The following is a 17564-nucleotide window of genomic DNA, read 5'->3' as shown; positions in this document are numbered from 1 at the left end:
AACAGTAAAAATAAATGTTCATTCAATATGCAGCATTTAACTCTCAGAAAACAAAAGGGTTTTTACCCCATATCCCCATGCCTATCCCTTTAAGAGCTGATGTATTAAATAGAAAGTGGTAAAACGTTCTCTAGAATGGGCTTACAATACTGGGGGTACCTGCAGACACTGACACTGTTCAACTGGGTAAATTTGCCAAAGCACTTGTTCCTTAAATAACACTATCAGCAACCTGGCTGCCATGTCTGAAAAAGGCTTGTGTGAACAGCCGTAGTTCTTTCAACACATATGCAGACACATTAGCGCCAATGGCAACATTTAGTAAACACAGACATAGCAGCACTACAAGACGCAGGTGTTGAGACGTTCAGTCACAGCTCACGAATGCAGATCTGGTTACATATTGGAGACAAATAAACAGGAAAATTCTAATTGTAACATGTCATTGTAGATATGTCTGTCCTAAATAATGGGTCGGTATGGAGTTGCAGGTATTTCTAACTAAAATTAAATCCTCCCTTTTTTCCAATAAAGTGGTACTAAGATAACTGCGGCAGACATTAAATTATTCTAGACAATTTTATTAAATAACCAGGCACTAATCACACCTCATACCTGGAATTATCACCTAATTGAAGTTGGCTTGGTACAAGAAAATAATTGCTTTAGTGCACATGGGACAAAATCAAACAATAGACTGTGTGCATCAAACCGACTCCACCCAACACGCCCACATCAATAATGCGATAGTGGATTTGGATGTGTAATTTAATTATTCATTCAATATTCTGATTCTATTTAAGGCCGAGTTTTAGAATAAAACTGTAGCTATGCAATTACACGGAGTAGATTCAAAGCTCCCGCATTCATTAGATAGTAGATTCACAACTCGGGGGACAAAGGAACTGCTGAACTAACACTACACCTCATTCCCACATGTAACCTGAGACGCACCACTGATGCCAAAGGCAGAGCAACACACAAACAAAGGAGCTTAGCAACTGGGGGGGTGGGGGGGGGAGCGATAGCCGGCGAGTGCCAAGCCGGCCATCCTGCCAAGATATCTCACCTCGACTTTCTCACCTTCTCTCTTATCTTATCTTATCTGAGTCGAGCTGAACCCTGCAGGGCCGTCGCTGGGCTCTGTCTCCGGCAGTTCTGGTTAAATCAACTCTTTTAGAGGGTCTCCTTATATAGAGTTACATAGGAACAAAGAGGCAGAACAGGATGGCATCAATCAGACACGAGCAAGGGCGAGCATTGACAGCAGTTGAAGCTGAGAAAACTAAAAGTGCGGTGGTTAAAAAGTGTAGAAGCAGAAGCTAAAAATGAAACTAAACATCCAAAAAGATGTTTTAAGGGGTAGACAACTAAGTCGCAAAGACTGGCATCAGTACTGTAGGTTTGAAATTTCTATTAGGGACTGGTTTTGTTTTCATTGAACATCTTGTTAAAGCTGCAAATGACCACAAAAAGATGCCAAAACTTCAGCAGCATTGGCTCTGACTTTTCAAATAAGATTACAGTAATAATATGGGTCATTTTTTACATGATAATCATGTAGACTGCAGCGTTTCCTAAAATTGTACCTTAATCAGAAAGTTGGCAAACATCTTAAGAAAATATCGTCATCCAACGCTCATTCGCCCCGTTATCTAAGATCCCATCTTTAGTTTAACTCCTATCCTGAGGCCATTAGACGCTTGAGAGCTTGATATGCTGCACGAGTTAAGACAAACACACACAACAATGAGTCGTCTACACGCTCCGAACAATGGGACATTCTTGGCTGCGCCGAACCTCATTCCTGAGACTTCCTGACGTCAGCTGTTGTGATATATGATCGACTCGCCGTGTGTCCGGTGTGTGGAGCCGACTGCACACGCTGGATGGATACGTGGATGATTCACGGGCACATGTGTCAACAGCTCTCCCCTGCCGACATCTGCTGTTGGTTACAGTATCGGTCCTTATTTATGTTGCTTTGAGACCAGCTCGAATAAAGGCGCTGTAAACGCTTTGCCGCCAGGTAAAGTGAAACATGAAAGTTTCACGATGTAGTAAACCGAAGGTCAAGCCAGGGGTTGAGCAGATTCGTAAAAGAGCAAAACATAAACATGTTTTATTGGGTTTTAGAAGCATTGTTTTATTGGTTCCCTCGTGAGTCACATACCTGCATTTCCATAGTGCTGAGTGGCCTGGTACAGGCCTTTGAATCATTGACCATTTATGGCGTGCTCGCACACCAACATCAAGGCAGGTTTCGATCAAAAGCAGCAGCCTCTACCTACCACAAGCCAGCTGAGTGCTTCACAGCCGGCGTACCAGTGCAGTTCCCTGGCAACGCCTTAGCGGAGTACAGCAGCAGTGTGGAGCCCCAGGCCAAAAAACATCACATCCTATTAAGGCCACTTCTGCAGCGAGTCCCAGGGGATCAATGCACCTCTAATCAGAGATCCTTGACTCCACAAAGCCCCGGATGAGGTCATCACCTTATTGATACTCTATCATTGCACCTTGAAGGTTTGCTGGTGCCACCCTAAGGCTGGAGAAGGAGGGGTGAGGGGTCTGTTATCTTAAAGGAGAACTCTGGTTGAGCACAACTATTGTTTTTTAGTTTCTGCAAGATTGTACTCACGAAAGTAAATTCTGAGATCTGGGAACTAGGCCTGTGAACGATTATTTTCATCATCAATTACTTATCTTCATTATCCAACTTTAAAGCGGAAAATCTCAGTCTTTCCGTATGTCCTTCGTATATCTCGAGAACAGCTCATCCGATCTACTACACACTTGCCGGGTGAATTGCTGGGTACCCCACGGAGTGCTTTGTCGAATTTGGTGCAATTTGAAACCATGACACGTTCAATAATAATAAACTTTAAATATATGAGTGAACAGCGCTCTGTTCAGCATTGGGGGCGAGGCTTCAGGGCTCTACGACACTCGCTACGAACGGTCAAAAGTCCCCGACAACCGTACAAACAGCAATACCGGGAGGCTACCTGGAGCCAAGCAATCGGCTCATTCTGAACGAGTACGCCACAAAGGGGCACTACACTAGTTTCCTCAATTAATCCTTTTGTCAATAAAATGTCAGAAAATAATGAAAAATGGCATCATTATTTCCCAGAGCCCAAGGTGATGTTATCAAAGTCCTCGTTTTATCCATCCAACTGTCCAAAACCCTAAAATATTTAGTTTACTATTGTTTATAACTGAGAAAAGCCGCACATATTCACATTGGAGATGCTGGAACCTCAGAATGGTTGACATTATTGCTTGGAAATTACTGGAACAATGAAACAATTATCAAAATAGTTGTTGAATATTCTCTGTCAATAAACTAATCAAATAATCAACCAATTGTATTGTAATCAAATGATATTGCTAATACAAAGTCCAACACTCAGACTATCATAAAGGTTGCCAAAGGTTATCCAAACCACTTCATTTGGAAGTAAAACTAAAGTGTAATAATCCCTCAACGACAAGAACAGTTGGTCAAATTTGTACCAGGAAGTCGGTCTGGATGTTTACAATGAAGAATGTTGCCCTTTGTATTCACCTTTTCGGGAAGGAATCTGTCTGATTGTCTGACTGCTTCTGTTTAAGCAACTAAAAGCTCTATTGATAACATTGATAACATTCAGCCACTAGATTTCTCATTCTCCCTCCCCCGTTCCATTGCATTCACTTCATAACAAGTCCTTGCCAGGCACTTACCGTCAATCTCGGCCATTTATCTGTTTTTTTCCACACTAACTAACAACCCAGAGATACCACGTGATACCAACTTCGTTTTACTATTGGCTCACAAGCCTTGTTAGAAGTGGGAACCAAACGTTAGATATCTTCCACAGAGATAAACAAATCATTTCGGACCCGCCAAAATCTTTTAAATTATTAATTCACAATCACAATTTTTTTTTTCCAGGAAAAGCCATACTTTTATTCTGCATTATTTTTTTAAATATTCATATATATAAAATTTTTATCAATAAGACCTTTAACTTTGAGAGTATACTAGTACTACCGATAGAACTGATGGCCAAACCTGTAATAAACCAAAATTTTGCCTTTAAATGAGCCAGACTAATGAACAAAATTACAAAGGAGGATCAATTTAGCTCAATGATGTCTTTCCTGGCTTTACTAATAAAACTGCAAAGCTAACTTAGGCCCTGACCTTCCTCCAAACCGCCTTTCCACTATCAAATGTCATGAAGCTTTAAATTAACAACGTCAAAATTGACACCACAACTGCTCCGTAGCTAGGACAATAGCCGACTGGAAACTTGTTTCAAATTATTTCACATTTTCTCCAGCACAGAATGCAATTTGTCAGCCTTTTAAAAAAAGGCTGCTTGATTTGTCTAATTAAATGGCCTCGCAACTTATTCATGTGTCATTTCTATTCAGCGTGCGTTGTGGACTTAAATAAAAATGTGTTACACCTATTGCCTCATTACGCTCTGCAGCACTGTGTGACTTCCTGCAGATATTTGCCCCGACTTTAATTGAGTGCTTTTTTGACCGCTCATTCTGGCTGAAATGAGGGACACGACCTTGGTGCGATGTGAGATGATTACTATGTGTTTCTTTCTCCCTCCCTGTGTGTGTGTGTGAGAGTGTGACAGCCAAGTTAATAGATACAGGTCCTCGGAGCCAGATGTGGCAGGACACAGCTCTAACCTTGAAGCCTCGAGAGAGAGGATACAGTCTCCTATTGTAGCGTGCGTTCGCAACAATGCCGCGATCACCTGCGTGTGAAAGCTCAGATAAAATATTTCATTGCAAACCCACACACAAGTCTTGGTTCACTGTGACCGAGCTAGAATCAAAGTCTACCCATAAGCCCGTGTGAGCTCAGGGCAAGTTAAGTTTTCTTGCATCAGTTGAGCGCTGCATTATTAAAAACAGTCTAACTGACAGACTCTCGCACTCTCAGTTGTCACCACTCTGCGTTGACATCGCTCTCTATCATCCTGCCAGTTGGAGAATGTGAAGAGTGAGAGACTGCAGGCCCGAGAGGTGACAAGCGACCATAAATGGATGACTCCGTTTGTCCGTTAATCGCCGGGGTTAAACGGGTTGAGTTTCACACTCGGGGTCAGGAGTCGCAGGTTAGGCGCGGGTCAGGGGGTCAACTGTGAGGTTGAGCACACTCCAAACATCACGACTGAACTCTTAAGAGGAGAGTTTCTTTGTTTCTCTCTCTCTCTTACTCCCACAAGTGCTTTCGACCAACAATTACAGCTCAGTGAGGGCCTGTAAATGTTCCAACAGGTTAACCTTTAAAAGACATTTAAAACAAATGACCTAGGAAAAGCAAGTAAGCGTCCACTTTACTGCGTTTTTCCTGCTCTTGCTCTTTTCTTCCCCTCTCCGTAACAGTTTCCCTTGTTTTAAAACCAACCTGGAAAAGAACACTCTAGAGTCTTAACGACGCGTAATATGTTTTGACCTCGACGAAAAGGCCTTAAGGTGTCATTTGGAGATTGTCAGCTACAGTTTGACTCCTCGGCTGTCAGATTAGAGTTCATCAAAATCTTTCATACTAGTTTGCTTCGTCTCTCTTATCTGATGCGTCTCCATGAATGGACCTCACATTCCAAAGCACTCATTAACGTGAACTAATCGGCCAAGTCCGCGTCTTGCCTTTCCTGGACTCCCTTTGTTGCCGCCTGCCCAAGTGGACACCTTAAACTGTTTGGTTTTGAGGTTGGGTGGGCAGAGAGGGTTTAAGTGTCCGGTGCAAGAGGAGACAAAAACAACAGTCGATGCTCAGTCATCCTCCGTGTCTCCATGAAGAAATGTAAGCCTATACTGCTAATGTGTTCCCTTTGTGTGATAGTACAGCTGTTCCTTTGTGTTTATTGGTGACAGCACTTAAAGATCTCGTACTTAGGGTTGCAAAAATGTATTATTTTTCACTTATGGCCGCTGTCAAAGTTAACGTGATAATAACGCGTTTGTTATTACGCAAATTTGTTTTAACGCCACTGATTTCTTTAACGCATTAATACAACTAATGATTTTTAGGTTGTAGCGAGCTCAGTTTTAAAGCTAGAAAACCTAAGGATTCCATTGGTACCAACCATGTCATGCTAGCTTGTCGCAAAGGAAGGTAAATAAGGTAAATAATAAGCCACAAAGTTACACTAAATTTTGGCAAGGAAAAACTGTCATGGCCATTTTCAAAGGGGGCCTTTGACCTCAAGATATGTGAATGAAAATAGGTTCTATGGGTACCCACGAGTCTCCCCTTTACAGACATGCCCACTTTATGATAATCACATGCAGTTTGGGGCAAGTCATAGTCAAGTCAGCACACTGACACACTGACAGCTGTTACAGCCTGTTGGGCTTGAGTTTTCCATGTTATGATTTGAACATATTTTTTATACTAAATGCAGTACCTGTGAGGGTTTCTGGACATTATTTGTCATTGTTTTGATTTCCAATAATAAATATAGACATACATTTGCATAAAGCAAGCATGTTGGCCCACTCCCATGTTGATAAGAGTATGAACTACTTGACAAATCTCCCTTGAAGGTACATTTTGATCGGATAAAAAAAAATTGGGATTAACCGTGATTAAATATTTTAATTGATTGATAGCCCTAGTTAAATCACTTGAATGCATCTGAGGGGAGATGCGTATTACTAGATGGTTTTTGCATAGTGAGTTAACAAAAATATCAAAGTATCAATACATATCAATATTGAATATTTGAAATGGTTTCAATATTCATTTTCCACAGTATCGATACACGAGTACCAGCTGCGCTTTCTACTCTCTCTTCTCTCCGCCAGTGAGTTGATACACACACACACACACACTGCTATTTAAATTTTAATATAAATCAAAAATGTTATGCCCACAATGTCGTGTGAATTTTTCCCCGTGGTGTTGAAAATGGTATCAAATATCTAATATTTTTCAAGGTATTGTATAAAAGTTAGAAATTCCAGCATCGTGACAACACTTGAATCGAGGGCAGCAACTAATGATTATTGTCTAAATCTAGTACTTTGCTGATAATCATTGTCTGTAAAATGTCAGAACATACTTAAAGAAATACCCTTTACAATTTCCAAGAGTCTAAAGTTACATATTCATTGTTACATCCCACCAACAGTCCAAAACCCAAAGATATTTAGTTCACAATTATATATGTCAAAAAGCATCAAATACTCAGATTGTTTAAGCTTGAACCAGCATGTTTCTTAAAAAGATGACTGAATTGATTACCAACTAATAAATTAATCATCTAATACTTTCCACTTTACGCCATTTATATGACATAACAATGGAAGGAAGTCTCAATTCCTACAATAACAGGTACTTTCCTGAGAAGTGGATTGACAAGAGCAAAAGTTAATCTTCTTTTCCTGGAAAAGCACAACATTAAAGCCAACAATGGACAACATGAGTCCCAGTTAGCAGGCTAATCCATCGAGGCGTGTCCACTTTTCTAGGTTAGATTTTTCCCATCTTTTCAAGCTAATCTTGAACGCTTTGACCTTGCGCACAGTTGGATAGTCGGCACGGACAAGTTTCTCCTTGTTACCGTTCTGCCTGGCTCGCTCCCGTCTTCGGGGCTCTTCCCATGACCATAAACGGTCCTTCTGTTCAGAGATCTCAGGGTCACGCTTTCAACGTATGGGGCGATAAGGGATAAGGAGTTGGTCTACTGGGACTAAACTGGGGCGGGATGAAAAAAGAAGGGAGTGGTAGGAAAAGAGGAGAAGAAGAGTGGCAATTATAAACAGTGCCCGGGCGGAGGGAAAGAGGGAGGAAACGGCTAGAGAACGAGATAAAGAGAGGGGAAGAAAGAAGGGTGGGACGGACGAGAGGAAGGGGGGAAGGAAACGGAGGGGAAGGGAGATAAAGGTGTAGAAAGGGAGAAGGAGAGAAGGGGGGGTTATAGAGAGAAGAAACCAGATGATTTAGAGAATTAGAAGAGCATAAAAGGAGTGTGAAGGAGACGAGACGGCGTATACTGTAAGGTGGATAATTATAGCTTGTTTGTAAGCAATATTAAGTGGAGGTGACAGGACAAGCACATAAATATGGTATGACAAAGCACGACAAGATGGCTGACGCTGTCTAGGCACACACTTCCTTCACCGGTGTATCATTAATTACAAAGCAAAAGATGACAACTAAGGCCTTTAAAAGGAAAGCAGCGCCGTATAAGAGACTTCACTCCTCACTCTCGGTCAGTTTTAACGGTTTATATATAGCTGTAGGTATATATATATTTAAATATCTAGTACAGTTCTTTCTCTCTTTTCTCCTCACATCAGTTTAGCTCCTTTGCCAGCCGTTCCTGACGCTAAGCCTTGTTGTTGTCTTTTCAAATACCTCTTGTCGCGCAGCTGACAAATGGCTAAGATAAGATGACAATTCCCCCCTGCGCTTTTATAAATAAACTCCTACCTATCAGACGGGTACATGGAGCAGCGTTTGTGTGAGCCTGTTTTTGTACTAACTTATATTTCATGGCATATCTGTCTTAATCTACAGTAAACCTCTGCTTATGTAGTTTTCAGCAAGCCGTGACATTCTTTGTATGTCTTCCCCCGTCGCCCTATCATGGCCACTTTACCCTCCGAGCTCCCCTCTGATAACATCTCGTGTCACAGAGCGTTAATATAACCGCGTGCCCTTTTCATAGATACATGCGCGAGTACGGACCACACACATGCCCCGCACCGCCGTGTTACACGCAGCCCCGCCGTGGCCTCCCTCCGCCTCGCCGTGCTTCCTCCGGCAAGCACAGCCTCCCCACCTACATCTCCTCACGGAAAAGGTCACGCTGGCCACATGACCTGCTATTTGAAGAGGACCTGGTGGGTACCCAAAGCAGGCCAAGCACAATCCAATTACACCCCGGGGAGATGCGGCGCATTTGCTGAACTCTTGCTCGAGTGATATTCTGTTTCTCTTTGGGCGCTTGTAAAAGATCCACTTACATGTCCGTGGTCAGCCAGGAACTAGAATCAACAGATACCTCTCGAGGTTCAAGCTCCTGCTGTGTTTCACTGTAACATCCAGGAGAGACAGGTTTGAATATGATTTCAAGTAAAACATAGTTTCGTACTGCAGAGGAACAATAAAAGGGTAGATACTCTGTGTTCACTCATTTGTCAAAAAATCAGGTGCGGTTTCGACGGCGGACCTCCGAGGCTGAGGAGGCTTAAATAAACACCCGTTAGCTTGAGGAGAACTGACAGCAAGGAGGTTAAAGGTCAAGCTCGGTCGGGTGACTCGATTAGCTATGATGCATTCCATGTACTCACAACCTGTACTTAGCTGTGTACCATACATTAAATAGGCCTAAAAATAATCAGATAAATGAACATTACATTTTCAATACTGAACCTGGAAGGAGCTTTTGATTGATAAATGACTTAAATGATTAATTGATAATAAACATTTGGGCCGCAACTAATCAATATTGTCATTATTGATTCATCTGTGGTAGAGCTGCAACTATTAATTGATTCGTTGTCAGCTATTAAATTAATCGCCAACTATTTGGATAATCGGTTTGAGTAATTTTTTAAGGAAAAAAAGTCTAAATTCTCTAATATTTTCTGGTTTCTTTACTCTTCTATGACAGTAAACTGAACATCTTTGAGTTGCGGACAAAACAAGACATTTGAAGACGTCATCTTGGGCTTTGGGGAAACAATGATAGACATATTTCAGCACTTTCTGACATTTTATAGACCAAACAAATAATCGATTAATCGAGAAAATAAATACAACGATGAAAATAAAAGTTAGTTGCAGCCCTAATCTGCGGATTATGTACTTGATTAATTGTTTTTTCCTTTAAAGTGGAGAACAACGCCCATCATAACTGCCTAAAGGTGACGTCTTCACATAGTTTGTTTTTTCCAACAACTAATCCATAAGGCAAAAAAAACAAACAGCAAATCCTCATATTGTAGAAGTTAGAACTGGGGAATATTTGGTTTGATTTTTTCTTGAAAAATCACTAAATGGTTAATTCATTATAGGGCTGAGCAATATGGAGAAAATAGAACAGCTGGAACAGTCCTGTAAGTTCAGAAAATGACATCACTTTTCTGTAATGTAGCCTTTAAAACCAGGAAAAGACAACACTTAAGCCGTATTATGATATCAAAAATCTAAGACAATATCAATACTCGTATCAAAATATCAATATATTGCCCAGCCCTGACTGGAAGTAGCAAAGCTTTACTTGATAAATTACTTAAATAATTAATTGATAATTAAATAAATAAATAATTAAAATGTGGGCTGCAACTAATGAATATTGTCATTATTGATTCATCTGTGGATTATGTGCTTAATTGTTTGTTGTATAAAAGAAAAATGACCATCATAATTGCCTAAAGCCCAATAGTTTGTTTTTTCCAAACACCAATCCATAAACCAAAGATTTTCAATTTACTATCATATAAAACAAAACAAAAAACAGCAAATCCTCTTATTTTAGAAGTTGAAAATGGGGATTGTTTGTTATTTTGTTTGAAAAATTAATAAACGATTAGTTAATTGTAGGGCTGGGCGATATGGAAAAAATCAAATATCACAATATTATTGACCAAATAGATCGATATTGAGACGATATTGTAGGGTTGACTATTGGTGCTTTCACAAAGATATATCAAACATATCTACAAAATGAGAATTTTGGATATAATAAAAATTACATTTTGTTTTTATTTACAACACTTTACTGTAGCGCAGCCTTTAAAACCAAGAAAAGACAACACCTATGCCATATTATGATGTCCAAAATCTCAGCCTCATATCAGGATATCGATATAATACCGATATATTGCCCTGCCCTAATTTATTATCTATAAAGTTGCTGATTCATTTTATGTCAATCAGCTAATTGATCAAATCAACTAATCATTTCCGCAGTAAAACAAGTAAATGAAGTCTTGTTATGATCAACTTTGGGTGAACTGGACTTGTTCCTTCACTGCATGCGCTCCATCGTGATATGTCACCTCCCCGATAACAAGACCACGTCTGGAATTTGTCACCTCGCCAGTCATTATGAATATACTTCCCCCCCCTCACTCTCTTCACAAACAAAACATTCACAAAAACAATTGTGAATGTTCAAACCATCTCACTATTTAGAAAATCAAATCAACCCTGGAGAGCCCCTCCAGGTCTCTTGTCCATACAAGGCCTGGAAACAGCTGTGTGGAAACACATCTTTGACGTTCGCCATGTAAGAGACGGTATGTCACCTCGAACTACATCAGCAGTGGCCGCTGAGTGCCGCGGTACGTGAAAGCATCCAGAACACCTGATAATAAAGCTTATCGAACCGGCTCGCGAGATTAGACGCTGAAACCTGCATACCTCGCCTGCAACGAGACCATGTTTGGTGAGAGCACTGGTCCACACAGAAGATAAACATTTAAGCATCGTCAAGCATCGGTGTGCGGTGATGAGGATGATGGCGTGTGAGGTTGAGCAATGAAGCAGGCATGAGAAGCCGAGCTCGCTACGGTGCTTTACTGGTGCGAATCAGTGATCCATTGAGTGCTGCTGTTGTTGTTCAGCATGTGAGAGTCATACCAGGGAGGGAGGCTGTTAAACTTTGGCTCTCATAAGGTCATAGTTTATGGTTACTTTAGTGTTGTTAAGCACCGAGCTTTTAGTGCTTTTGTGAATGTTCCTCCACAGATGATCGGGATGGGAGAACTGTTAAAACACAACAGTTGAAAATGTCAAATTAGATGCTCGATCCATCCATAAAGCAGTTTTTATTTTACATATATTCACCTCTGCTTATGTGACCAGAAAGTTAAAAACTCTAATGTTCATAAATCATGTGGAAAAAGTGCAAGTCATACCCAGAAATTAGCTACATTATTCTTGTGTGTGTTTTGGTGTGAAATGCGCACCTTTCCTCGTATGTGTGAGTGTGTGTGTGTTTGTGTAGGACAGTATCCCCAAAAGTCGCTGCTCCCCTGCATGCAACACACGTCATTACACACAAGACAAAGCGGCGCTGTCTAACCTTACGTTAATTCACCTGAGTAAATTTAAAGTCCCTGCCAGTCTGGACGGCTTCCAAACATTTCCACAACCATTAGATTCCTCCGGCCATTACTCTCCCTGTCTCGCTGTCTGCCTTTAACACAACGCAGGAGACGACCCTCGTCTGGTCCTCTCCCGCACACGGACGTCACAGAATCTCTAACGTATTATAGTCTACAGATTTACTGATCAAATAAAGTATAGAGCTAGAGCAACCGATGGTTATTGTCCATTATTCTTGAGTGATTATTGTCGATTAACATGCTAATTCTTTTCAAGAGTACTCGATTAATTGTTTGGTCTATCAAATGTCAGAAAATATAAGTTGAAATTTTCCGTTTGATTGACTAATCGATTAATGGACCAATTGTTTCAGCTCTAAAACAAAGCTGTCAGATGCTACAATGAGCAATAAATGTATGAGCTGATAACTGGAAATAAATCAGATAAGTTACTGTCATAGAGGAGTAAAGAAACCAGAAAATATTCACATTTAAGAAGCTGGAATCAGAGATTTTTAACTTTTTTCTTAAAAGATTACTCAAACCGATTATCCAAATAGTTGTCGATTAATTTAACAGTTGACAACTAATCGATTAATCATTGCAGCTGAAACGATTTGTCGATTAACCGATCAACCGAAAACTACTAATCGCTTAAGTCATCCGGCTTCTGAAATGTGAGGATTTGCTGCTTTTCTGTTTGAATACGACTTTTAATTGAATATCTTTTGCATTTTATAGGGTTAATCTGAGAACTTGTGACCATATTTGTCAACCTTTCATAGATTAAAATGTTCATCAATGTCACTGACAAATGAAGTGATAGATTATATGTTGACAATAATCATGAGTTGCAGCCCTACAGTCATGTGCTGCTGGTTCATACAGTAAACAGGCTCTGAAATACTTCTACCGCGGTACTGAGTACATAAGGTCACAAGGTGAATAAACCGAAACTCTCCACTGGTGCTACAGTCAACTCCCTGCATCCATAGTAACCTCCACAGTGGACCAAATATGGTATTACATCAGGCCGGGCATGTTTGGCTATTCAGTTTCAAAGTGACGAACAGTACACTGAGCCTTAATCAAATTGCTCCAAGAGAAATATCTGATATAATCCGATATACCTTTCTTACATCACTTGGCTGCGGATGCGCGGAGCTCTGAAACAACAAGTCTGTCGTCTGAGCCGAGATACTTCCATGCCAAAGAAAAGAAAAACCCACCCCATGCAAAGAGCACCACCATACAAACTTATTTACCGAGATATTAGGGATCCAGATTGTGCAATGTTTACAGAGGAAAAGAGGAAGAAACTGGGCGATTAGCCAGCATGTTAGGGAGGAAATACATTTTCACCAGAAACTAAATGGATTACCTCATTTTGTTATTTTGCACAGACAACATTCTGGCGTGTTAAGATGAAATCGGTAGGCTGGAGCGGCCACTCTTCCTCGACTGTAATGCAGTGGGTCTGGGCTACAAAGAGTTATTGCCTACATGTTGCAGCAGCAGTTGTTTGAACTTCAATTGCTCCCTCAGCTTCAGTGAAAACTAATTCGCTCTCTGGCTCTGGGTTCCTTTTACTACTGCTTTTTCAGTGCTGTGTGAAGTCTGCATGGCTTCGTGGTACAGTAAGGTACAGACCTGGCAACCCTTTAGTGTGTCGTCAGGTAACTTATCATTATCAGGAACTACTTATTAGTGATTCATCAATTATCAAGTCCTGCCTTGCTCCTTACTTTTTTTGTGGGTATGTAAAGGGAAAAAAAAGACGTGGCTAGAGTATGAGAAATGCACCGATCCGACTTTTTCGATAGCAATACCTGGGCTTTGGGTATATCGGCCGATACCGAGTACCGATCCGATCCCAGTGTTTAATCACTAAGCTGTATGCCTCACTGTGTGGAAGTGACTGGGATCATTCTTTTATGTGTGAGGCGACATCAGACTTGACTTCAACATTGCTTTACTAACTTTGTAAAACTAAATGTGACCAATAAATACATAGATTTATGTTTATTATTAAAAATCGTACACCAGCAACTTGGCAAAAAATCTTCATATTTAACAGGAAGTCAAGTGTAAACATTTTTTAATTCAGAAACAAATTGGTCAAAACTTAAACAGGAATTAAAAATCCACTATATAATATACAAAATTGTATTAAAATAGATCGGTCCCATTGTCATTGCCGATATCTGATCAAACTATTTGAATCGATATCGGTGCATCCCTATACAAGTATGAGGAGAAAAAAAATAATGTAGCCTATCTAAACAAATTAAGGGAATATAGATGCACAATTTCTGGTAAAAAAATTATACACTCCCTTTAAGAAAACCAGATAATAATTGTTATGAGTGCACCCTGCAGTAGGTCTAATAATAAAACAGCAACCCTTGCAACTTTTACAGTGTAAAAACTCCGAAAATCCTACAGTATGAGGAGAAAATATATATGTATATAGCCTATCTAAAAAAAAATGAAGGGAAAAAAGATGACAGGTGCACAATTTTTTGGTAAAAAAAAAAAAAATGATACACTCCCTTTAATAAAACCAGATAATAAATGCTATGAGTGCGCCCTGCAGTAGGTCTAACAGCAACATCTGCAACTTTTACAAGGTAAAAACTACAGAAAACCCTGCACAAGACAGTGTTTTTACACGTTAAACAGCTGGAGGAACATCATAAGAATATTCCAGCTGTTAGCATTAGCATGACTGGCTTTATTAAGACGTGGTTATGGTTCATAGAGCGACCTGTTCACATTAAAACAGCAGGTACTGTATGAAGGTGCTCGGGTTTATACGTACCTCCTCTTCGTGGTTGGTGAATTCACTGGTTGGCTCGTTTTCTTTCTCGGTTTTGCTGTTATTCATTCTGAGTCGGACTCTTTCGTCACTTTCACTTCAAGGACTGTCTTCTTCTTCTCTTTATTATCGTCTTTCCGAGATTCAGAAAGCACCCTCCGACAGACAACAGTCCGTCCTACTGACCCAAAGCTTCCCACTAGTTTGGCGACATCAATGAGAAGTATTTTTAATTTAAAGAGGAGAAAAAGTCAGCTTGTGAGTGAGTGAATGAGTGAGTGAGTGTGTGTCTGTGCAGTCAGTCGGATATTCCTCAGCTTATTCCCTGGAAAGCTTCTCCGGAGGCTTCTTGCTTGTTGCTGTTCTCCAAAATGAAACACGGTAAATGTTAGAGTGGACTGCGCCGCAGGCAAACTTCTCTCTCCCCATCTCCTCCTCGGCGTGAGGGAGGGAGGGATGGGAGGGATGGAGGGAGGGGTTTAGGGTGGGGTAATGAAGGGAGGGATGCACCCACACCGTCTGCTGCTGGGGCTTTATCAAGTTTTATCAAGTGCTGCCTGCAAGAGAGAGCTACAGTGGAAAAACCAGAGCCGTTCACCAGCAAGACCAGCTGAATGTTATTTTAGTCACTGCAAAACATTCCTGCAATATTATTACTGTGTGCGTGTCTATTGTGGCTTATAGGCTTCTTCTTCTTCTCTTTTTATCTTTACCTCCTGTGTTATTATTTGACTGCTTCAATACTCCTATACATAAGCTATACTTATAATGTATATCCTATATGTGGCGTGGAGAGGAGGTCGTGTTGCTCTGGCTCTATCTATTTGGCAATGGAGAGGAGGTCGTGTTGCTCTGGCTCTCTTGAATTTCCCTCGGGATCAATAAAGATCTATATATATATATATATATCTTTCTATTTGGCATGGAGAGGAGGTCGTGTTGCTCTGACTCTATCTATAATAATTATAATAATAATGAATGTGCTGCTAAAGACATGTAAATCCCGAGGACAGATGGTCATTTTGTAATGGGTTATGTATGAATAATTGTGATGTGTTTTGTTTTTTGTCTGATGGATCTTACTTGTCTGTCTGTCTATGGTAACAGTATGTCTATTGTATGTGTACTTTTTCTGAAACTGAGCTGCCTATGGATGCAAAATTAATTTCGGTGCAAACTCACAATAATGTTGTATTGTATCGTATCGTATCGTATCGTATCGTATAGTATTTGGCACGGAGAGGAGGTTGTGTTGCTCTGGCTCTATCTGTTTGGCATGGAGAGGAGGTTGTGTTGCTCTGGCTCTATCTGTTTGGCATGGAGAGGAGGTTGTGTTGCTCTGGCTCTATCTGTTTGGCATGGAGAGGAGGTTGTGTTGCTCTGGCTCTATCTATTTGGCATGGAGAGGAGGTTGTGTTGCTCTGGCTCTATCTGTTTGGCATGGAGAGGAGGTTGTGTTGCTCTGGCTCTATCTGTTTGTCTGTAAAATGAGAAAGTTTGTGACACAGCAGCCATGTTGAGATCAGTTGAGGAAATAAGCACCGCCCACCAGCCCGAGCAAACTTTTTCATTTTACAGCTAAACAGTACACTACAAGATGTTTCTGAAAACATTTTATGCTGGAAATAGGCATTACAGTAACAGAATATTGATTAATATTTGATCAGCGCTGCCTAGTTTGACCTTTTGATCGGAGTTTGCAAGTGATTGACAGCTGCCTCCAGTGAATGAACAGCCAATAGGAACGCTCTCTCTCTGAAATGACCTGTGATTGGCCAAAGTCTCCCGTCATGGGCTAGATTTTTTAAAACATGAAAAAAAAGCCATGAGGAGGTGCAGAAGTCTAGTTTTCTCTCAAAACAATTGAATTACAATATGCTGAAAGGTTATTATGGATTTTTTGCCCAATGATGCCAGAACAAATTCTGACTACTGCAGGCTTAAAGAAACAGTGTGTAACATTTTGGGGGATCTATTGGCAGAAATGGAATATAATATTCAGAGCTATGTTTTCATTAGTGTATAATCACCTAAAACTACGAATCGTTGTGTTTTCATTAGCTTAGAATGAGCCCTCCATATCTACATTGGGAGCGGGTCCTCTTCACGTAATCCAACATGTTGCACCGCCATGTTTCTACAGTAGCCCAGAACGGACAAACCAAACAAACAGAGCGTTTCAGACAGAGGGTGAAAAGAGGTGCTGCAGCACAGCTGGCATACGGATAAAGTAAAGCGCTTTTTGAACATTTAAACATGCAAACATGTTCTAGTAGAAACCCAAAATACAAGTATGAACCTGAAAATAAGCATAATAGGTCCTCTTTAAATATTATATTGGAATCAGCCAATTAAAAACACCCCATGTTTAGGCTATTTGTTTAATTGATGAGTTTAAACTGCCCCCAGGTTGCTAAAAAATTCCCAGAAAAAATACAGATGGCATGTCTGTGGCCCTGAGCCAGCTGTTAGTTCATAATTGTTGTGATGGGCCTAATACAGGCTGTAGTAACTCTTTATTTATTACATTTTACACACAGCCGCCATGTTTCTACAGTAGCCCAGAATGGATGAACCAAACGCTGGCTCTATAAGACCATTCACGTTTTCACGTTTTGGAATTGGCCACCGTAATTCTCCTACACGCTTGGCACATGGGAAAAGTTTC

The 17564-nt window shown here is 40.6% G+C and overlaps 1 protein-coding gene and 1 long non-coding RNA gene across 5 annotated transcripts in view; one reads left to right on the top strand and one right to left on the bottom strand.

Moving 5' to 3' along the window:
• Positions 1-15377, bottom strand: part of LOC119481613 (RNA-binding protein with multiple splicing-like) — a 40535-nt gene extending 25158 nt beyond the window's left edge. The window contains exon 1 of one of the 4 annotated variants that reach the window (XM_037758722.1): positions 14900-15377. In XM_037758722.1, the coding sequence (XP_037614650.1) occupies positions 14900-14965 (66 nt within the window). In that variant the 5' untranslated portion in view covers positions 14966-15377. The remainder of the gene's footprint in view (positions 1-14899) is intronic. The other 3 variants (XM_037758721.1, XM_037758720.1, XM_037758719.1) reach the window with 3 other exon arrangements.
• LOC119481616 overlaps positions 1-17564 on the top strand; it is a 319631-nt gene that overhangs the window by 234023 nt on the left and 68044 nt on the right. The gene's annotated exons all lie outside the window — the stretch shown is intronic.

This window comes from Sebastes umbrosus, chromosome 22, assembly GCF_015220745.1.
Source record: "Sebastes umbrosus isolate fSebUmb1 chromosome 22, fSebUmb1.pri, whole genome shotgun sequence".
Lineage (NCBI taxonomy): Eukaryota > Metazoa > Chordata > Actinopteri > Perciformes > Sebastidae > Sebastes > Sebastes umbrosus.
This window is presented reverse-complemented; position numbering and strand designations above follow the sequence as displayed.